The sequence below is a fragment of the Alosa sapidissima genome, chromosome 12, assembly GCF_018492685.1.
Source record: "Alosa sapidissima isolate fAloSap1 chromosome 12, fAloSap1.pri, whole genome shotgun sequence".
In the NCBI taxonomy this organism is placed as follows: domain Eukaryota; kingdom Metazoa; phylum Chordata; class Actinopteri; order Clupeiformes; family Clupeidae; genus Alosa; species Alosa sapidissima.
Window position 1 is genome coordinate 15,677,640 of NC_055968.1, and position 23,640 is coordinate 15,701,279.

General features: G+C 45.2%; 1 protein-coding gene across 1 annotated transcript; it reads right to left on the reverse strand.

The window, feature by feature from the left end:
• Positions 1–870: 870 nt before the first annotated feature.
• Positions 871–22,196, reverse strand: LOC121677938. The gene is made up of 14 exons (XM_042057095.1): positions 22,093–22,196; positions 21,678–21,834; positions 21,405–21,543; positions 21,001–21,249; positions 20,745–20,894; positions 19,522–19,688; positions 12,604–12,669; positions 11,626–11,691; positions 11,308–11,487; positions 2,187–2,356; positions 1,807–1,960; positions 1,532–1,670; positions 1,155–1,403; positions 871–1,048 (listed from the first exon to the last, which is right to left on the reverse strand). The coding sequence occupies exons 1-14, from the start codon at positions 22,154–22,156 to the stop codon at positions 887–889; spliced, it is 2,112 nt and encodes a 703-aa protein (XP_041913029.1). The 5' UTR covers positions 22,157–22,196; the 3' UTR covers positions 871–886.
• Positions 22,197–23,640: the final 1,444 nt, after the last annotated feature.

Sequence of the window (23,640 nt, forward strand, 5' to 3'; positions counted from 1 at the left end):
CCTGGACATAATGTACACATTACATGCACGTTCTTGCCTTTGACCACAATGAATTTGAAGTAGTGCTTATATCTCCACCTTGAAAATGCCAACTTTTCATCGGATTGCTCCTGACCTCTGCTGTTTCGTCGAATCTCTACTTTAGCTGTTGCGTGTGTGCTGGCAAGTGTGTAAAAACACTGGCTCTGATTGGCTATCATGAAACATGACTCTGCCTTAGCCAATCATAATCGCTTACGTCATTATTAACCCACCTCCTCACTAGCTGTGAGCCAGGGGTGCGTTCGGATTACAGTTTATTCAATCAATGCATAGTAACGCTAACCTGACCCTCGCCAGATGAATTTCGCTCCGTCTAGCTCCACTCATCTATCTGGAACCGATCCATTGGAATGGTGCTTCAGAAGGCTGGGCCTAATCAAAAAATGCTTGCATATGATTGAATAAGCCACTTGTCCATCATCTATTGACGTGCTACTTCAACCACTCACATCGAAGCCAACCCGTGACGCTGATAACAGTCTCACGGTCGCTTCTCCACTACGTCACATCTATGAAACTCCCGCTTAACGTCCAGTAACGTTAACGGCGTTGTAACAACGGGAAAAGTAATTAGTTAGATTACCCCGTTACTGAAAAAATAACGTCGTTACCTAACGCCGTTCTTTTAAACGGCGTTATTCCAAACACTGACTATCAGTGATGCTATTGTAATCAGTAATTCCACTGTGGTCGGTATGCTTGCTGTATCTGGATCAAGCAAGCTTATGTAAAACACCTTGAGAAAATACTTTACTTTAGAAAAATACTTAATGGAATCATGTAATTCAATAAGAAATTGAATGAAAAAAGTAAAGGAAAGCATTTAAACATTTATTTCATTTCATCAGTGTTTGACACTGTTTAAAATACTCTTTATCCAGGGCAGATATGCTGATATTCTTGTGTAGACATTTGGCTTGTTTGGGTTGTTACAGTTATTTTTCTCGTTGAACGACACTACTCCCACAGCCTTGTTCTTGCAGACCAGAGGGCCTCCTGAGTCACCCTGCAACAGACATCAGCTGGGTGAGAAAACAAAAGTAGCAGAGCAACTCAAATGTGTTCTTACATTTTCATTGACCTTGTGAGTAGTGCATTTGCCCACAGCTTACCTGGCAAAAGCCTGCTTTACCACTCGCACAAAGCATTTTTTTATTGAAGTATCCCTTCCACAATTGATTGCACTCTTTTCTCTTCATGATAACCACATCTGCCTGGAGGAGGAGATTGTTTGCAGGCCCTTTGGTTTTCGTTGCCCCCCATCCGGCCACACTACAAACCTCTGCCCCTTTGATGTCTTTGTCCTTCTCAGGAATAGAGATCCATTTTACAGAGTTGGACTGTTTTGCTCCTTCTGTCAGCTGTGTAACATATAAAAAAAAACTGTGACTAACAATGATTTGAGCAGGTAGGATGAAACAACACAGTGCATCTTTACATGTGCACCAAGTTAATGTAGAAAGTAAAAAAAGGCTTCATTGCTATCCACCTGTAGAATTGCAATGTCATTCTGAAGTGTCTTAGGAATGTATCCGGGGTTGACATGGTAGTATTTCACTGGTATCCTTGTTCCACTTTTCTGGTTTGTAATGTCGTGTCCCCCTACCATAACAGTCAAATTCACTCCCCTGCCAAGGAGAAAAGAAAACATACTTTTTATGTTGAGGTATCTTCAACAGTTTATTCTGACAGCTTTGGCTAAATCTAGCTTTTGTTGCATAACTCATGTATCACCAGTTATGAAACTTGAATCAGAGAACTTACCAAGTGATACAATGAGCTGCAGTCATGACAAATGACTCAGACACCAGAAAGCCACCACAGATATGTTCCTTATTTTGTCGCACAGAGACCATGTAGGGTCTGAAGGGTTTTGCTACTGTGCCATTCACAATGCCCACATACCCACCCTGGGCACCTGCCAAAAACAGTGATGGTGGATATCACACATGTATGTAATATTGTAAACAAAGACAATATATTAAGTACATTATGTAATGTATGCCTTATCAGTTCATTAATAATTATAGAACAAGTTCATATTCACCATAGAACCTTGTATAACAACATAGCTTTTATTGTATTATCTTTGAAATATAATCAATATAAATATAAGCTTATCAGATTTATGATTAGGAACTTACTTGAGGAAACCAGCAACAGCATGGAAGCTGCCAGCTGGAGGCAGAGCAGAGTTGCAGCACCCATGATGTCTACAAGCCAAGTGACAGACGCATCAGTGCACTGCAGGGGATAACTCACATCGAGCTCGTCCACATCCTCCCCAATGTGTTCTATGACTGTTTTTGCCAATTAGCTGTAAAGAATGCAGCATTTTCATAGTCCCTCACACTCACCTTGTGGGAAATGAAGTGTATGGCAAGTGACCTTTACCAATGAATGAATGATCACTACAATTCCTATGAATACCCAGAGATATGACACGCGGTCTTTGTAACCACACGAGGAAAATATCTTGAGATATGAGCCAAGCCACAGGCTCAACTGTGTGAGGAACTTTCAGTTTCACCCTTTATTACTGCATCTCAGTGTATGGCCTATTGTAACGATTAGGGTCAGGCATGTGTCATGGCGTGATGCTTTGTTTCTGTGATGTGGGCTTGGGCAGAAGCCAACTATGACACTCTCTGAGAAACACCCTCTCAAGGCTTGTTTGTGGTTGGCACTCAGCACAATGCCTTTAGTTTAGGCCAGGGGTCTCAAACTCAAATGAGCTGGGGGCCACTTCTGCCAATGTCATCTCGTTGGAGGGCCACGTCAGTGTTAAAGAATAATACAAAAAAAGAACGGCTATTTCCTAAAATGCAATGTTTTTTTTTTTTTTTCAAATACTGTATTTTCAAACACAAAACTACAAACAGAAAGTGCAAGACTTTTTATCTATTTTAGACACCTGTGCTAGCAACCTTAGCTTATAAATAAAATAATGATTAAATAAATATTAATACAAATTATAAAAACAAACAAAAAAGCATAAAAACAGGTAGGCCTATGTGTGTGTTTCACACCAAATAAAAATATTTTCCTCTCAACTGTTTTAAACCTGGCAAACTAGGTGTCAGGGTTAAGAAAGCAACCATTGGATTTTTATATAAAAATTTCAAAAGGCCATGGCTTGAAAGTGGTCAGAGATAAAGTCCTACTGTAAATGTAAAAATCTTTGAGTATAAACAAAAGTTTAACATTTACCCATCTAATTTGCCACTGGATGGCAAGCAAATTATGCACCTTTCAGTAAATACTGGATGAACATATTTGAGCAGATTTACTTTCTTTTTTGTCATATTACCCACATAACAAATTAACAGGAAAACACCTAAAATGTATACGAACGATAGTAAACTATTACTAGCCTATAACCATAAGGCCTACAATAAAGTATCCTGGTCAAATCAGTTCCTATATCGCGGGTGACTTTGTAGTTCTTCAGAGCCCTATTTCTACAACCCCTGCTGTCTGTACCACGTCCATTACGGACACTATCATCACGATTACCACTCCAACCTCCAAGCTATGTTGGGCAGAGGGTCGAAATAAGCATGGTATGCTTAGTGGACGCCGTGGTATACGCGAAAAAGACGCACCTCCATTCACATCGTGACCATCACTGTCAATAGACGATCGATCATAATCTCCAACAGGATATTCTCCTTCAGAATCAGAATAGGTGAATAACATAGCCTACCCAAGACTTTTGACGTTTTTCAACAGTTGGTGTAGGCCTGCTATGTCTGCTTCAATTTGTGCAAAACTATTGCATCGCTTCCGCGTCATTACAAATGCACGTCTTCGTGTTTCTCGCGTGTAATTAGGGGTTTGCACGGCGTGTCATCAGATCTGGACGTCGCCATATTGGAGATACTCGCCTCATTAGAAAGCATTAGGCACTGAAGTAAATCCCTAAGATCGTCAAGGAAAATGGTTAATTGTTGCCGTGTTTTAGGTTGTACCAATAGGTCAGACTGAGAAAAACATCTGGTGTAGGTATCGACTTCCAAAAGTTATTAAAAAACCAGGGAGAAAGGAGAATAATGACAGAAGTTATCAGAGGAAGGGGGGCGCTTGTGGTTGAACTTGGTACTTCGTCTCCCTCACCCAACTCATATGGATCTGCGCTGCCAATAAACCGTAATTTCTCGAAATATCGCGCCTTTTATTGTGGTCCAAGTCCTGCCCTATATGCCTTTGCATCTTACACGCATTTTGATGAGCTTTTCTGTTGTTTAGACACGGCTACAATCACGTAAGATATCCAAAGTGCATAATACTCCATTGTACTTCATTCACTGAGTATCGCCAATATGGCCGCGCATGCTGGGTTACCATGCTGGGTTACCATGTTTACCGGCCAGAATGTGACGTCCGTGCAAACCCCTAATACAAGTATTTCCTGAAAACGTTGTGCAGCGATTTTGGTTTGAATCAAGCTCTGGATGTCTAGCAAATAATGGAGGAGAGTACAAATGAGATTTGTCACCGTACTTGGATCTATCGTCTATTTTAATCAGTATCATTGTTTGTCGCAATTAAAAATACCCTCAAGGGCCGGATTACATTATTATTTTGACATAGGTCAAATGCCAAAAAGGCCGGGAGTTTAAGACCCCTGGTTTAGGCCCTTTCAAAGATGAGTTGAACTGACTTGGGATGCGTGCTCAACTTGTCACATCGCTCCAGGTCTACCAAGTAGAGGCTCTAAGCCAGTTGTCAGTTATCAGTTTTGAGGATAAGATTCATAGAGACAGGTTAAACCAGAGACAGGTTAGTAGATATATGTAAGTAAAGTGCATTGGACACAGAAAACCAAAGGGAACAACAGGTAATAGGCCACCTCCTCAATATCCTAATGCCTTAATATAACATGATGCAACTAGAGAATGTAATTCCAGGGAATTACGAGTGCATGAAAATGACGCTAGGACAGACATGGTGGTTGCACAGCTTAATAAAAGTTGATAGTTTAAAAGTAGACAGTTTAAAAGTTGAATGTAGATTGGGAGTTGATCACACTAGTTGACTGAAAAGCCCAGGCTGCCAAACAGTTGTGGGCAGAGGACACAATTGGCGGGAGTCATAGCTGATGACAACTGACAGTTGGATTGGCTGAACAGTTAAATAGTTGAATAGTTTTAAATGGTTCAAATATTTCATAGGGAATTATTGTAGTGAATATTTTTATTTTGAAACAGTTGTGGGGAGAGGAAACAGTTGACGGGAGTCAAAGTTTATGACAACTGACTGTTGCTAGAGTAGTTATGGTGGTTGCTATGCTCGTTGCTAGGTTAATGATGTTGGTTGCTAGGTTTTAACTGTGAATGTGGTTGCTAGGCTGTTGCTAGGGTACTTGAAGTCGTTGCTAGGTTGTTGCTAGGGTGTCCATGGTGGCTACTATCAGAAATAAAGGAGTTACTACAGTGGTTTGCTAGTATAATCATCTTGGTTGCTATGGAAACTGACATAGATGCTTAATTTCAATGGTTGCTAAATTGGTTGCTAGGTAGGTTTTTCATGCAATCTATTGCAGTGTTTCAGAATTTCCCAAGGATAGCAGGAATAAGATATAACAGCAACACACAACTAGTAAAATAGGTTATTAGTTGTTAGTTAAAAGTAGTAAAACTATTGCTGGGTAGTCTTTATGAAGACTCTCTATCTCAACAATATAATGGGGATCACATCCCTGTGCATACTCTCCCCCTTACTTGCACCGAAGTAATGTATTTTTGAACCAGGAGATGGCGATCTTGCCTATGTTTACTGTTGTCACATTTTCTCTCAGTTCTTCTCTTGTACAAATTAGGTCCATCTTTTAAAGGCACCCTTGACAGTTTTTTGACCCTAACATAACGTTTCCAAAATCATTTTGATGTCACATAACCTCATAACATGACGAACGGCACATCTGTCATTGTCTGAGCGGCCCTCTGCCGGCGATTATGGACCTAGCAACTTTCTAGGTATGGGTAAGAAACTGACCCCCCCGGACACACACACTCCTTCATCCAAAACCAAATGGAAAAGAGCTGCTATGCTACAGGAAATCGGAGATCTTTTTTCTACAGACTGCTGTCGGTGCATTCCCTCTATATTATATTGGAGTTATGTTCATACTTTGTTGCAAAAGACGCATATTTAGTTTGTTTATTATTGTGCTTCTCAACCAGAGGGGGACCCTGAGACCCTCACTCTGACCGTCACCAGTCTTAAAAGGAATGAGCACCTGTTCTGCCTATTCACCTTCCCACTGAGCAAGCAACATCTATGGACGTCCAAGACAAGTTGATATCACGTCGGTCCGTCCAGGCTATGATCTGGACGTCTATTTAACAGCCAGAATTAGTTGATAAATGACATTGAGACAATAGTCCAGGCTGACCCGGTTTTGAACGTCAATAGACAACCAAAAGTAGTTGCAAGTAGACGTTCTGCCTGGCCATAATCTAGACGTGTATTTGACAGCCAGAATTAGTTGATTAATGACATTGAGACAATAAGTCCAGGCCGACCCGGTTCTGAACGTCTATAGACAACCAAAATTAGTTGCAAGTAGCCGTTCTGCCAGGCCATAATCTAGACCATGGGTTCCCAAAGTGGGGGTCGGGACCCCCCGGGGGGGCGCGGGACGCCGAGGGGTGGGTCGCGAAATGATTTCCATAAATCAAATAAATTTGGGGGAAATAAAAGAGCTGTCACTTGACTGCACTTTAAAGACAGATTTTAATTCCAAGACGCTTGCTGAGTTCTGGATTTCAGTCGAGTGGGGATATCCACAGCTATTCAAGGCCGCGATGGACGTACTGACGCCGTTTGGCTCCACATACCCATGCATCCGAAACATAGTTGCCAAAATGTAAATTTGCACAGCAACAATGTACATATGTTTACAACAGTTTGTGGATATTACCCTGACTGAGATTACTTGGAGGGTATTCTTCTGTTAAAATGGAAATTAAAGTAATGTTTCAAAGTTAAGTTTGCACGACAGCAATAATGTGCACTTATGTTACATGGATATTATTTTTTGACTGGTATTCTGCTTTTATCATATAGTACATTTCTATATGTAAAATCATAACAGGCTGCTCTGTTCTTTTGTGTTGTCATTAAGCCCGTGTTTGGATAGCCTAGTGCGTATGGCCGGTGCGCACATTTTATTTTATTTTTTGAGTCACATCCAGGGATAGTGGGGGTCGCCAGTCTCTGGCACGGTTATTTTGGGGGTCGCGGGTTGAAAAGTTTGGGAACCCCTGATCTAGACGTGTATTTGACAGCCAGAATTAGTTGATGAACTTGTCCTGCATGTGACAAACCGACAATGATTATGATTATTAGAATGGTAAACTACAAAGGTGTTTAGCCTGCAAGATGGCTGGACTAAGTATTCTAAAACTGAATAACAAAATGTAGCTACTGTAAAAAATGTTGTAAATGTAGCCTACTAGTATTTTACTAGGCATCAATATACTGTACTGTGTTTACAGTACCTTACTGCTAGCAAAGGATTAATAACGGTGACTTTTTTACAGTAGGCCTATACTGTACTAAAAATGCCTGGGGAAAATTTGACCAATGAAAATGAGTTTCTCTTCTCGTACTTTTCTCTTCCTCTTAAACAGTTAAGACCATTGACATGGAAATAAACATTTAAAACTGGTGCTACTGCTACATACCATCTAGTCATAATTGTGGTTACCATGGCTGAAACGTCCCCATGGGGGAACATGTTCATTTCGATAATCTAATGGAAATGCACTGGCGTGAGTAGCCTACAGAAAACACCTTTAAAAAGATTAAATCGTTTAGCAAACATCAATAAACGGCAATAAACAGTTTGGACTGAGAGTTATCTGTGTGTCAAAGAGGTTAAGGGTAACATTAAGTTTCCTAATTTTGTTAATTCCAGTTAAAGGGACACCAGGCAACGTTTTCGTGTTAATTAATCATCGTCGTAAGTCGGTATATGGTTAAATGACTCATTACGGGGCGAATGAAGGCTCTCTCGCCTGCCCCTACTGCCTGTAGGAAGAATATCCCACTTGCAAGTTCGGTGTATCCTACCCGCCGACCTCAGACATCGCGAGAAGCAGGATCAGTTGACATCCTGCATCCCCAGCACAGAGGCAGGCTAACGAAACGCTAGCGATTGTTGCTAACGTGTGTATAATGGCAGAGCCGGCGAATAAGCAGCAAAAACCCTTGACGGAAGATGCAAAGAAAAGGAAAATAGCTTCAGACCGAGCAAGGGCTCACACACGTATCGAAACGTATATGGTAGGGGGAGCTTAAAAAGCATCAGGCTTGCCTGGTATCCCTTTAAACTGCCTGAACTGTCTTGAGTGTACTCATTGTAGAACTGTTTTCAATGGCCGGCCTAAGCTAAGCCTTATGCCATAACACATACTAAAATGTTGCATCTTAATTAATTTTCACATGAATGTACATTGCCTACAATGTCTGTGGGAATAGTTTTAACACTGACGATATAAAGTTAGCCAGTTAGCAACGTAATGAAGCTACCATCAAATATTAGCTTCCAGAGAAGTGATGATATCACATGGGGAAGGGGAAAGGGTGGGTAGGGTATAAGTATTTGTATTATGATGTGATTCTATTGTGTAGTTCAGTTTTGATAAACAAAATTAGCACTACTTCTCCTGTCTTAAATCATTTCCCATGTAGTATGTTGCAGTCAGATACCGTCCACCTGTTCAAGTTCCTATAGCTTCTTTACCCTGGTCAATGCATTTCATAGTATACTACTTTTATAAGCTGTTCTCACTAGTTAGCCCACATCTTTTCTTGATCTTAAATCTTAAAAATCTAAACTGGGTTATGACTGGGATGTCTAATATTTGTGTCTTGAAAACGTATTATAATGACTAAAGAACATACAAGAAACCAACTATACAACTTCCAGAAAATATGTATTGATAAAAACTTTCATTCTGGCTACTCTGAGGACATCTTCTGGATGTTCAATAATTAAGTCTTTGAGACGTCTTGAAATGACGTATATGTAACACCCAAATGACACATCTATTTAACGTCCAGGAAAGACGTATTAAAAAGTTTCATTCTGGCTACTCTGAGGACGTCTTCTGGATGTTCAATAATTCAGTCTTTGAGACGTCTTGAAATGACGTATATGTAACACCCAAATGACACATCTATTTAACGTCCAGGAAAGACGTATTAAAAAGTTTCATTCTGGCTACTCTGAGGACGTCTTCTGGATGTTCAATAATTCAGTCTTTGAGACGTCTATAAATTACATCTATTCAACGTCCAGGAAAGACGTCTTAAAACCTTTCATTCTGGCTACTCTGAGGACGTCTTCTGGATGTTCAATAATTTAGTCTTTGAGACGTCTTTAAATGACATCTATGTAACACCCAAAATGAGACATCTATTCAACATCCAGAAAAGACGTATTAAAACCTTTCATTCTGACTACTCTGAAGACGGCTGGAGTACGGCGACCACATCTTTTTGACGTATTTTGGACCCCTTTTTGCTCAGTGGGTTTGTTCTCCCTATGGTCACGCCCACGACCCCCGGAAGCGGAACATCCCACACTATAAAAGCGGAGCTGACTTCCTGTTCGTTCCATACTATACCTGCAGGTAAGAGATTTATTATAAGAAACTGTTCAATTCGTTTCCTTTATGGTACAGGTGCCTTGTGTCCCTGTGAATTGTGGCGCTATGCCATTTCTCCGACACCCCATTATTCCGACCACTCATTATTCCAAAAATATGCTTATTGATATGAAATGTCAATATTCCGACATCTAATTTTTCTGACTTGATTTTTAACAAGTGTCAGGCATCCCCATGTCATGTAACCTACAGTAGCCTACAACCATGCACACATGTAAGCATTCATTCAGTTTGATAATCCAGCTGTAATGCTAACGTTTTTGAAAAGCACACCAATTTTGCATACCTTGTTCTTGTCCATCTGAAATAACTCCTCTACCTTTGCTGCCACCATATCCTTTCTTTTTTTGTTGTTTACAAAAAAACATTTTGTGGCCTTGAAGTCTTGAGTTAGTGAATAGCATAACATTGTGTGCTGGTAACCAGCAACAAAGAATTTCTAAACAGGCTTTGCCAGCAACGAGTAGCCTACAAGTTCTGTAATCGCTGCGTGCGTGCGCTCATTCTCTTCCCTGCTCAAACGTATAGTTTGCCTGCGTATAGTTCTGCATTAAGTTTCTTTTCGTAACATGTTTACTTTACAGAAAAATGTAAATAGCCTACTGTCATGCAGTTAATGGGATACTGTGCAGAGTTGCGGTAGGCCCGTGTGTTAAAATTGCTATTATTGGGCAAACAAGATATTCAGTGTCGGAGTGAAGGAGCAGAATATAACAGAAGATATTGTTACAACACACTCCACCGGACAGGAAATGCCTTTTGTGCACCTAGTCTATTGGGGGGAAGCATGCCTATGTTCCCCCGGTCCTATGTTCCCCGCTTTGTATGGGACCGGGAAACATAGGACCCTTTTAAAAAAACATAGGAACCGGGGAACATAGGGATGACCCCGCCCAAGGGAGTGGGTTGTTATATCCGTTAGCATGTTGTTGTCATTCAGCTAATAGTCTATTGTGTTATTTGTATTTCTAAGTTCTCTTTCATCATCTCGTGTTCGAGAGCCACCTAAGGGAGGGACATCTGTACCCGACCTCTGCAGAAGCAACCAATTGCACCAAGTCTGGCTTTGACCGACAGCAGCGCGAATCCGACGCCACGGATAGCCCCGCATCCGTGGTATAAAGGATGATGCTGCGCTGCCTCTCATCAGATGACATTCGCTTCTCGTGGATTGCGACCCATCAATACTCTGCGCAGCTCGACGGTCATCGCTCACTTTCATTTAACTGCCTGCAGGAGGACACATCCAGTAGCCCACCGGATCAGCCTCCGTCGGGCGTGATTGTCGACGTTTCGGTCAGTTAACGAGCTGTTAGACGAAGCTACCAGAAGCTTTCCAGCTTACTGGCGTTTTCTCTTTTAACGGGCTGACACCTATCGTTAAGTTGTTTTCGTCGCTTGTTCGCTTGCCACCAGGTTGCCAACCTAATGGCTCTCTCGAAGTCCGCTACACCTGCTCTCGTCCAGGAAGCCACATCGCGCGCCTGCCCGGCCGTGTGTGTTGCCCTCATCGCAGCCAGGGATGCCCATCCCTTTTGTGTAGTGTGCATGGGCTACAAGCACACTCAAGAGGCGTTGTCTCAACCTGAGAGTTGCAGTCACTGCATGGCTCTGCCTCGGAAGCTCCTGCGCCGGAGGCTTAAAGTTCCTAAAGCCACTCAGAGCGTCGAAGAGCAGCCGTGGTCGGACCACGAGGGAGACGACGAAGACATGAAGGCCCTGGAAACCCTCCAGGGCCCGGCTCTGCTCAGTTGGGCTGACCAGTCTGAGCAGAACACAGCGGAATTTGCGCTGGATCTCCCCCGCCGCAGCACGACCCGCCCCGCGCGGGCGAGGAGGTTAACTTGATGGACGAGTCGGAGGGCTCGGAGGAGGATGACCCCCGGCCCAGAACACACCGTACTCTTGGAGGTGTGTGAGCGGGCTGCCTCCCGTCTCAACGTCGATTGGCCGGCACTCATTAACCCAGCTGACCAAGAGAGGGACGTGTATGACAGCAAACTCTTAGGCTTGCCCCCAGGCCCTAAGAAACAGCTGTTGCCGGTGCTTCCCGCATGCGCTAAGCACATGAAGCACCACTGGGGGGACCCGCTGGACCTGAAACACGGTCTCACGGGGTTGGACGTGAAGAACATGTCCGCCCTTGGCATGGGTGAGCCACCGGCTATCGAGCCCTCGATAGCCATCTAAACCCAACACAGGGAGGGTTGCTCGCCCCCCCCAAGCCCGCCCTCCCGAACAAGATGGATTGATTCTCAGCCTCCATCTTTCAGAGCTCGTACAGAGCTAACTCGCTCGCGGTCAGAGCACTGAACGTTTCCTCCCTCTTGTCGGCATACCAAGTTGAGCTAATGGAGGATATGAGCAGGATGCTACAGAGCGGCAATGCCACGCCGGCCCTGTGGAAGGAGATCGGGACGGTGAATCATCTTGTCCTGCGCAATGCCCGCCAGGCAGTCCAAGCCTGTGGGCGCTCCATGGCCCTGTCCGTTGTGGGTGAACGGGCGTTATGGCTCAACCTCTCCGGTCTGTCTGACAGTGAGAAGAGGTGTATCGCAGGTGCTGCTGTGGAGCCAGGCCAGGTGCTTTTTGGTCCCGCTGTCGCTCTCATGCAACAGCGCTGCGACGATAAAAAGAAAGAGGACGAGGCGTTGCCTGCCAAGGAAAGTAGCCCCTCGCCCACCGCTGCCGCCCAGACCCCAACAAATGCCATCTAACCGCCCTCAGCATACTCCTAACAGGGCCAACAGACCTCGCCCAGGACCGCATCAGCCCCAGCAGCAACAACAGGCTAACCCTTAGGGTAAGATGTCTCTCGCTGCCGCGGCGGCTAAGAAGCCACCTGCACTGGCCGATCCCAAGAGGAATCGGTCTACCTGACCATCGGCTCTCCAGTCCAGGTTCCCGGGCGGCCAGCCCATTGGACTCGCACCTGAGTGTCTCCCCGCTAAAGAGGAGGAGACTCGAATTAGGTGGGGAGCGTTCAACCTCCCCGGTTTCAACGGGAATTCCAGCACCGTTCCTTGTGCTGAGAAAAGAAAGCCCGTCCTCCCCAAGCCAGAGCGCGCTCGTGGGGGGTGACTTGGGAATGTTCAGTGCACAGGCAGTGTCACCACACCGTTCGCACTACACCACTCACACATTCTCAATAAAGGCTACGGCCATGGTGTGTTTGAACATAAAGAATCAAATACCAGAACATATGAGGCTACGGCCAACGCGGTCAGTGGTTCAGCCACCAGATGGCAACAGTGCAGCGCATATGAGGGCGCTCACTCCGCACGCTTATACAGGCACTCAGGGGCTGACAGCGGGGCGACTGGCTCAACACGTTGCAGCGTGGAAGGCCACGTCCGCCCCCGAGTGGGTGGTCAGGACAATCGAGAGAGGCTACCGCCTACAGTTCGGTATAAGGCCCCCACGTTTCAACGGTATAGTCTTCTCTAAAACGGAAGAGGGCTCAGGCTACTTCCTAGAGGAGGAAATCAACTCTCTTTTGTTAAAGGGAGCAATTCGGGAGGTTCCCCCATGCAAAGCGAATCAGGGATACTATTCCCGATATTTTTTAATTCCGAAGACGGATCGCTCCATCCTATTCTGGACCTGAGGGTGTTAAACAAACATTTGAGACGATATCATTTTAGGATGTTAAAGGAGAATTCCGGTGTGATATTGACCTAAAGTGTATTGAAACATGATACCGAGTGAACGTATGTCTCATAGCCCATCTCGGCTTCTCCCCTGCACTCCCAAATCTGGCGCTAGTTAGCCGATGCTACCAACAGCTTTTTCAATAGTGGTGCTTCGAAGATACTGTCTGTATAAATCGTCTTGTAAGTAAACTACCAGTGCTTTTTCAAAGTTCTCAATGTCTCGTTTTAAATGTCAGGGCCCTCGGAAGTCTACCAATGAAGTGTGGAGATACATTGAGCCTCGTAAATGGGTGTAAAACAGTGATTTATTTGCATGGCTAGCCCGATGCCGAAGCACCACTATTGAAAAAGCTGTTGGTAGCATCGGCTAACTAGCGCCAGATTTTGGAGTGCAGGGGACAAGCCGAGATGGACTATGAGACATACGTTCACACTCGGTATCATGTTTCAATACACTTTAGGTCAATATCACACTGGAATTCTCCTTTAATGTTCAACACTCTATCATGCTCAATACAACAAAACGATTGGTTTACATTGATCGATTGGACAGACGCTTTTCACCACATTGGCGTCTATCCCCCACACAGGAAGTTTCTGCGCTTTGCTTATCAAGGCAAATGCTACGAATTCATAGTTCTCCCATTTGGACTTGCCCTCAGCCGCAGAACATTTTGCCTGTGTGTAGAAGTGGGGTTAGCCCCCCTACGCATGGCTGGGATAAGAATATTAACATATCTGGCTCATTCTGGCCAGCTCCAGGGACCAGGTGTTTCGGGACACACAATGGGTGCGGGTGCACTTAAACTCCCTAGGCTTCATAGTAAACTATGCCAAGAGCAACTTCACTCCCGCCCAGAATGTCACTTTCATAGGACTGGAGCTGAACTCAGTTGCCATGCGCGCTCGCCTGTCACAAGAGCGCACTCGCTCTGTCATGAACTGCCTCACACTGTTCAGAGAGGGAGCGAGGGTAAAGTTTCGCACATGCCTGAGACTACAGGGCCTCATGGCTTCCGCCATACAGGTCTTGCCATTGGGGCTGCTGAGAATGAGGGAATTCATGAAATGGATTGCATCTCTCCACCTCGACCCCATGCGCAATCTCCGCCGAGATGTGAAAGTGTCGCGCGAATGCACTGCATCCCACGAGTTGTAACGGATATCAGTGCAACAGGTGTGTTCTGCAGCTAGTTGGACTAGTCCGGACACCTTTGTGAAATTCTACCGGCTGGATGTTACTAGATCGCCGGTTTCTCATTCGGTCCTGAGCGTTGGATCTGCGTGAGTCGCATCCCTACGTTCGTTACACTACTGTCACTTCCCTCACGGCGCAGCCCTGCTCGGGCGATCTCTAGTCGAGGTGGGCTACATGGCCGATAACACTTGAGCAAATTCATAGCCATAAACACATTCCCTGGTCATGCTGTCCACTGAGTGGGGTTATGTTGTGATTGTGCGTATAACTTTGGATGTGTCTGGCACCACTGCGCTGAGGGGACACCCTGGCGTAGAGACCATCCGAGGCTGACAGTGTCACGGTAGGCAAATGGGCAATCAGGGAACTGTCCAGATCTCTCCCTTAGGTGGATCTTGAACACAAGATGATGAAAGAGAACTAAAGGTTATACTGGGTAACCCCAGTTCTCTGAAACATCGAGTGGAGAGATCCACCGAGTAAGCCCCGCTGGCTTCACGAGAAGCGAATTGTCTACTAATGAGAGGCAGCGTGGCATCATCCTTTATACCACGGATGCGGGGCGGGGCTATCCGTGGCATCGGATTCGCGCTGCTGTCTGTCAAAGCCAGACTCGGGTACAGATGTCCCTCCCTTAGGTGAATCTCTCCACTTGATGTTTCAGAGAACTGGGGTTACCCAGTATAACCTTTAGTTATATTGCAGTTGTTAAAATACTGTCCCCATATCACTGTTTGCAGTTGATGGGGTTGCTGGGTACATTTGTATACTGGGGCAGCTCACGTTTTTGTTGGCTATCAGTTTTGTTACCTTGCTACTGCTGTTCGCAGCTAGTGGGGTTGTATTATAGCCTATTGTGTTTGTAGTTAACGTCAAGGCTAGTTTTGCTAGCGTGCAAGCTATAGCTCCACACTTAAGTAAGTATATAACTATACCGCCGCTCAGTTACATCCTCCACGCGAAAATAAATCACGCCTGTCAATTTGTCTCCATCACCTACTCTTGCAACTTTTGTGTATGCTTGTATGTGTGTGTATGTGCCTGTATGCATGCATGCGTGTGTGAGTGTGTGCATGCCTGTGTATGTCATTTGTTTCCATCTCCTATAGAGCCTGACCGATATGGGATTAGCCACGGTGCTTGACCATGCCACCCAGCTGCTGGGTATTGCGTGGCCTGAACAGCCGGAGTATCACGGCTCGCTCGTGGACGGGTCGTACTATGAGCAGTGCCCAGAGAGGCGACAACGCCCCCTCCCAGCCTTCCCCGATTTCCTCAGTGAGGTGCAGCGCTCATGGGGGAAAACCCTACGGTCACCTGTCCAGGGCTTCGGGCCCTCCTATGCCCTACAAGGGGCAGAGGAGCAAGGCCTGTCTCACCTGCCCGAAGTGGAGGAGGCGCTGGCTGCCTACCTCGCCCCCCATGGAGCATCGGCTCGTGGCCCACCCACTCCGTCTAAGCCGTGCAGACTAGTCACTGCCGGCCAGGCATCCAAGGCTTACGCCTGTGTGGGGCAGGCATGCCGTGCCCTCAACACCGCAGCCTTCCTTCAGGTCTACGCTGGTGAGAGCATGAGGTTGGCTGTGGAGGATGACGAACGAACTCCACTTCCTGAATGGAGGAAAGCGCTGGACCTGGCCTTGCGAGCCTCAAAGTGTGCAGTCCTGGCACAGGGCAGGGCGATGGGCCACTTGGTGGTGCTGGTGCGCCATCTGTGGCTGACGCTGTCCCAGCAATAGATGGTGCAATCCCGGACATGTAACAGTAAAGGAGACTGTATGCTGTCAGGATGTGGAGTTATTAGCGGTTAGTCTCCGCCCGTACTACATGCTGAGGGAGTTCTCGCATGCAATTGCTGTCTGTGTTTACGTTCCACCTCGAGCTCTCCCGGATACAGCGTGTGACGTCATCCACTCCACAATCGCAAGGCTTCAAACCCAACACACTGACGCCTTTTTTGTGATCTCTGCCGACTTCAATCACATAACACTGGATTCCACACTCACAAATTTTTACCAGTATGTTGTCTGCCCTACAAGGAAAAACAGGACAATAGACCTCATGTATGCAAACGTGAGGGATGCATACAGTGCAAATCCCCTCCCCCCATTGGGAAAGTCAGACCACAACCTCATTCATCTCCAGCCAATGTACAAGCCCAAAGTACCAGTTGCCACACGCACCTTCAGGAAGTGGACACCCGAAGTGGATGAGGCTCTGAGAGACTGCTTCGAGTGTACTGACTGGAGTGTGTTACAGAATGGGGAGGACTTAGAGGAGGTCACACAGTGCACAACTGACTACCTGAACTTCTGCATGGACATTATTGTTCCCACCAGAACTGTACGCTGCTTTCCCAACAACAAGCCTTGGATAACCAGCAATGTCAAGACCCTTATTAACAGGAAAAAGATGGCGTTCAGAGAGGGGGACATGGCAGAGCTGAGGCGCGTGCAAGGGGAACTCAAATTCAAGCTGAAGGAAGCTAAGGAGGATTACAGAAAGAAGGTGGAACAGAAGCTGCAGGAAAACAACTTGAAGGACACATGGGACTGCATGAAGGTTATCACTGGCCTGAAGAACAGCAGCTCTGTGGAGGGGGACCTGGACAGGGCGAACCAGTTGAACCACTTCTACAACAGGTTTGACTGCCCTGCTCCAGCTCCAATGGCGGTGGTCTGTCCACCATCCCCCAGCCCCCACACCCCCTCAATACCAGTGCAACACTCACCTCCATCATCACAGGCTATCGTACCCCCACCATCACTGGATTTTGCACCCCTCCCCCACATGGCGATCACGAACAATGAGGTGACAACAACCTCAGTCAACAGCCATCAGACACACAGATCCCAGATGCACCCCTCCCCCTTCCCTTACACCCCTCATCATTACAACATATCAAGTGACAGTCCAACTTAAGAAATTGCGCAGCAATAAAGCAGCGGGGCCTGACAGACTGTGTCCAAGGCTACTCAAGGCCTGTGCTGCTGAACTGGGGGAGCCACTGAAGCACATCTTCAATTTGAGCCTACGCCTTGGACAAGTTCCAACACTGTAGAAGACATCATGTCTTACCCCTGTCCCTAAGAAGCCACACCCTAGTGAGCTTAATGACTACAGACTTGTCGCTCTTACATCACATGTGATGAAGACAATGGAGCGATTGGAGGTACGCCATGCACTAGACCCGTTAGAGTTTGCATACCAGGAGAAAGTGGGCGTGGACGATGCCATCACTTACCTTCTACACAGGACACATTCCCACCTAGACAAGGGGAAAAGTGCTGTGAGAATCATGTTCTTTGATTTCTCAAGTGCTTTTAACACCATCCAGCCCCTCAGATTGGGAGACAAGCTCTTGCAGATGGGTGTGGACGCTCACCTGGTAACCTGGATTACAGATTACCTGACCGAGCGACCACAGTTCGTCAGACTGCAGAACTGTCTCTCTGACACTGTGATCTGCAGCACCGGAGCGCCACAGGGAACTGTGCTCTCTCCAGTCCTGTTCACCCTGTACACATCTGACTTCTGCTACAACACAGAGTCATGCCACATGCTGAAGTTTTCTGATGATACTGCAATTGTGGGGTGTATCAGGAACGGGCAGGAGGAGGAGTACAGGAGCCTGGTGGAGGACTTTGTGCAATGGTGCAAACTCAATCATCTTCAACTTAACACTTCAAAGACCAAGGAGATGGTGGTGGATTTCCGCAGGTCTAAGCCCACTCTGCTACCAGTCCACATTGATGGGGTCAATGTGGAGGTGGTTAGCACCTATAAGTATCTGGGTCTCCACCTGGACAATAAACTGGACTGTTCAGCCAACACTGATGCACTCTACAAGAAAGGGCAGAGCAGGCTGTACTTCCTGAGGACGCTGCGGTCCTCCAATGTGTGCAGTAAGCTCCTCAGGATGTTCTACCAGTCTGTTGTTGCCAGCGTCCTCTTCTATGCAGCACTATTGTTAAGCAGAAGAGCCTGATCAGCTGGAGACTTCGCTCACTGCCTTGCACAGCTGACAGACTGAGAAAGTAATTTGTCCCCAGGGCCATTGAACTGTTCAATGCCTCACTTAAGGGAAGAGGAGAGATAGACTTCTCTGCATAGTCTGTCCATGTTTGGTACTGTCTGTCCACTAGCCACTTTTACCACTGTCTTTATGCCTCACTGTTTGCGTGCTATATTAGCACATTAGCACATATGCATAACCCCCCCCCCCCCCCCCCCCTCCATGCCACAGCCGAACTGTGGCCACACTTATACATTTTCTTAAATAGTTAAATATATAGATATACTTTACTTTACTTTATTTCTGCATTGTTGCACTGTTGGACTAACTCATTTGCACTATCACCACTATCACCATTGCACTACCACCATGACACTCATTCACACAGAGCACCTTACCATACCTTACCTTACTATGCAGAGAATCACAGGCTCAGTCCCTGCCTCAGTCATTGCAAGCGCCTCTGATTGATTAATCACCACTATGTGGATACTGTTTTTAGAATTGATTTAGATTAAGTGTTAGTTAGTATAATTTGTATTTTTGTCATTTGTATTTTAGTATATTTTTATATATTGTATTTAAGTGTTAGTTAGTATAATTTGTATTTTAGTATATTTAGCATATTCTTTATCTTCCTTATCTGTCCTTATTGATTAGTTGTGTGTTTATATTATATACTTTAATTAATCTTTCTGCTGTTAAAGAATGTGTTTGTGTTGTTTGTATGCTGCTGAGACCTTGAATTTCCCCTGGGGATCAATAAAGTATCTATCTATCTAGCTGCCTGACCCCGTTGCTGGACGCGTCCCTCTCCCCCTCCGGACCAACGATGGAGAATATGAAGGAGCGTTTTGAGGCTACACAGAAGAGCACCGCAGCGCTCAAAACTTTCCTGCCCCGAGATAATCTCCCGCCCCGCCCCCTGCTCACTCCGATGGCCATACATCGACAGAAACAGAGGTGTAGGCAGTGCCCACAACAGCGGCAGCAGCCGCAGAGCGGGCAGCCGAGCTGTGGCTGGAAGAGGAGCCGAGAGCGTTCTGCTTCTCGCTCTGGTCCCACTGGCCAGCCCCAGGCCAGTCGACGGTTGTGGCCTTCTTGGGAGGAATGCGCTAGAGGCCCTTCCTTGTTTTTAGTTGGCGTGCCAGTGTGTTCCCCTCGCACGTCTACACAAGCACTTGTTGACAAAAAAAAAAAAGGATCAACCATAATGACTCGTGGATCGCCCATTGCCCCTGTGTCGATGGTGGCAACCCCAGTCACTGCCCCGTGTCTGGCGAACCACATTGCAGAGTGGCGGAAGTGCACAAGCTCTCAATGGGTTCTCCGCACACTGGAGCACGGGTACAAGCTACAGTTCGCCCGTGCCCCACCCATTTTCACAGGCGTCTGACAGTTGTTTGCTATGGGAAGGCTGAACTATATTTCAGTTTCAACCTGTAGGCTACTTCGATTAACCATTTTGATGCGCTCACAGAATGCTAGCTCTGAGCCAAAAGGGGAGGGCGAGTGGGGCCTGACAAGAGCTGTTATTGGATCAGTACAGTGTCAGTATGGTAGATGAAGCAATGGGCCACTGACTGTCCTTCCTATGGGCCGATCATTGGCCAAACAAATTAAATTATACATATAGCCTATTCTATCAGCCCAAAAGGTGCGTTGGCCCACCGGGAAAATGCCTGGTATGCCAGATGGCCAGTTCGTCCCTGGTATGAATTAGTAATGTTCTTGGTCATTTTGGTGGCAATTTCCACATGCACAGTGGCTCAACCCGCAGTCATCTGAAATGTTTCCCGTAAAGACCCCTGAATCTGTAAGGACCCCTAATGAGGTCACCCACAGGAAACCCTTCTGAGGTGTGATGCACTAACCACATGTTGCCATGGTGCACTTTTTGCAGTGTCACCGCTAATTTGAAGATGCAGGCTAAAGAATTTCACAAGAAACATGTCACTAGTAACTCAGCAAACTGGTAGATCAATAATTCCACTGTGTTGGTACATTTGCTTTATCTGGTTTAAGCCATCAGATGGGCTTATGTAAAACACCCTACAAAATACTTTTTAAATGGAATCATGTATTTAAATAAGAAATTGAATGAAAAAGGTAATGGAAAGCATGTAAGCATTTATTTCATTTCGTCAGTGTTTGACACTCTTTAAAATACTCTTTATCCATGGCAGATATGCTGATATTTTTGTGTAGACATTTGGCTTTTTTGGGTTGTTACAGTTATTTTTCTCGTTGAACGACACTACTCCCACAGCCTTGTTCTTGCAGACCAGAGGGCCTCCTGAATCACCCTGCAACAGACATCAGCTGGGTGAGAAAACAAAAGTAGCAGAGCAACTCAGTTTTGTTCTTACATTTTCATTGATCTCGAGAGTAGTGTATTTGCCCACAGCTTACCTGGCAAAAGCCTGCTTTACCTCTCGCACAAAGCATTCCTTCACTGAAAAAATCATTCCAGTATTGCTTGCACTCTTTTCTTTTCACGATAACCACATTTGCCTCGAGAAGGAGATTGTTTACAGGCCCATTGGTTTTTGTTGCCCCCCATCCGGCCACACTACAAACCTCTGCCCCTTTGATGTCTTTGTCTTTCTTAGGAATAGAGATCCATTTTACAGAGTTGGACTGTTTTGCTCCTTCTGCCAGCTGTGTAACATATCCAAAAACACTGTGACTGACAATGATTTGAACAGGTAGGATGAAACAACACAGTGCATCTTTAAATCTGCACCAAGTTAATTTGTGATATTTACTTTAAAGAAATATAAGTAAAAAAAAAACTCTTCAGTATTGCTATTCACCTGTAGAAGTGCAATGTCATTGAGAAGTGGCTTAACAATGTGTCCAGGGTTGATATGGTAGTATTTCACTGGTATCCTTGTTCCACTTTTCTGGTTTGTAATGTCGTGTCCCCCTACCATAACAGTCAAATTCACTCCCCTGCCAAGGAGGAAAGAAAACACACTTATTATGTCAATGTGTCTTCAACAATTATTTTAAGAGCTCTGGCTAAATCTAGCTTTTGTTGCATAACTCATATCATTATTTTTTTAAACTTGAATCAGAGAACTTACCAAGTGATACAATGAGCTGCAGTCATGACAAATGACTCAGACACCAGAAAGCCACCACAGATATGTCCCTTATTTTTCTGCACAGAGACCATGTAGGGTCTGGAGTGTTCTTTTGCTACAGTGCCATTCACAATGCCCACATACCCACTCTGGGCACCTGCCAAAGACAGTGATGGTGGATATCACACATGCATGTAATACTGTACTGTAGACAAAGTAGACATTACATAGATAACAACATTATAATGTGATGTATGTCTTATCAGTTCATTAATAATTATAGAACAAGTATATATTCACCATAGAACCTTGCATGACATCATAGATGTTATTGTATTTTCTTTGAAATATAAAAATAAATGCAGTAAATTGTAAGATATCATTTAGCTTATCAGATATATGATTAGGAACTTACTTGAGAAAACCAGCAACAGCATGGAAGCTGCAAGCTGAAGGCAAAGCAGAGTTGCAACACCCATGATGTCTACAAGCCAAGTGACAAGACGCTTCACTGCACTGCAAGGGATAGCTCACAGGTGGTTCGTCCACATCCTCCCCGATGTGGTCTATGACTGTTTTGCCAGTTAGCTGTAAAGAATAAAGCATTTTCATAGTCACTCATATCTCCTCCGTGTCTAACATGCATGCACACTTACAACAGCGCCTAACAGCGAGATCACACACAGAGAATGCGGAAAAGTTTTTATACCCAAGCTATCCGGATACTGAATGAGGACTGTAGCAGGAGCACATGCATGTTGGAAACATGTCATTCACTTTAGACATTTCTTCTTCTTCTTCTCTTGTTTTTTCTATCTATTTCCTTATTTACTTACACATTGCACAGCCATGGAGACAGTGGACAAAGCATTTCGCTACATATACATATCCATATAATTGTATGTGACAAATACATTTGAATTGAATTGAGATCAAAGGCTTGTAATGTGTGCAGTCAAGTCCAATCCCAGGAGATACACACTCAGTCACTCGGCGAGGGCCTCTTTCTCGATCTGTGCGTACTGAGATTCAGTGGGCGTCAGTCCTTAATATGTACACCACTGGTCTGGATTCTCCATCTGGCTGTCGCTGCATTACAGTCAATATCTCCTACAACACTCATTAGCGAAATCTAAGAGATACGTAGTAGGGTAGGCTATTAGAAAAAAACTGATAGCCTATATCCCCTCCATTTTTAAAAATAATTCCGTTGAACATTGATATGCTACATGTTATAAACAGCTTGGAAAGGCTGTCGCAAATCCCTCGAACAAGTGGTCAATCAGAGATTTCATTGTCAATGCAACATGCTGTTTTCCCTTGATAAAAGTGAAACCATGAGTTTTCCCACATCTCAACTTTGGCCAAAGTTTTTTCAGAAATAATCATTTTCAGTGATAAAACCTCATAATATGCATTTTCCATATGGGGTCTTAGAAGCCATCTGTCTCCTAGCCACAGCGTTTTTGAGAAAACTACTGCTTCATCTAACCTCGCGAGTGTGTCATCCACAGCTGGGAGTATGTATCGCTCACGATGCACGTTGGTTCTTGGATTTGTCGGATGACGGCCATGTTTTTTTTTTTCCTCCTCTGGAGCTCTGACGTTATTTTGTCGTTAAAGAGGTAATGCTACATGTCTAGGAGCTGACAGTGCATATGGCTAGGGCTCCTTCAGCTAACTCTATAGCTAGCCTGCAGCTTTCCTAAGCCTGTGAAACATTTTAACTGTATTTCCTATTGTTTAAACTGCTGCAATCTGTTGCAGTAGCGGTAGACTCTAGATGGCAGGGAGACCTGGTGGCATCCCCAGGTCTTTAACTACAAAGGTGTCCTGCTCTGTTCTCTTTTAGCCCTTTATAAGACATGCATTGAACGTGCCCAGTACAGTCAGTGGTTGGTTGTTGGGACCGCTCATCCTTCGCTGTGCACTTTTCAGATTACTATCTCTGGCTTTTGAATAC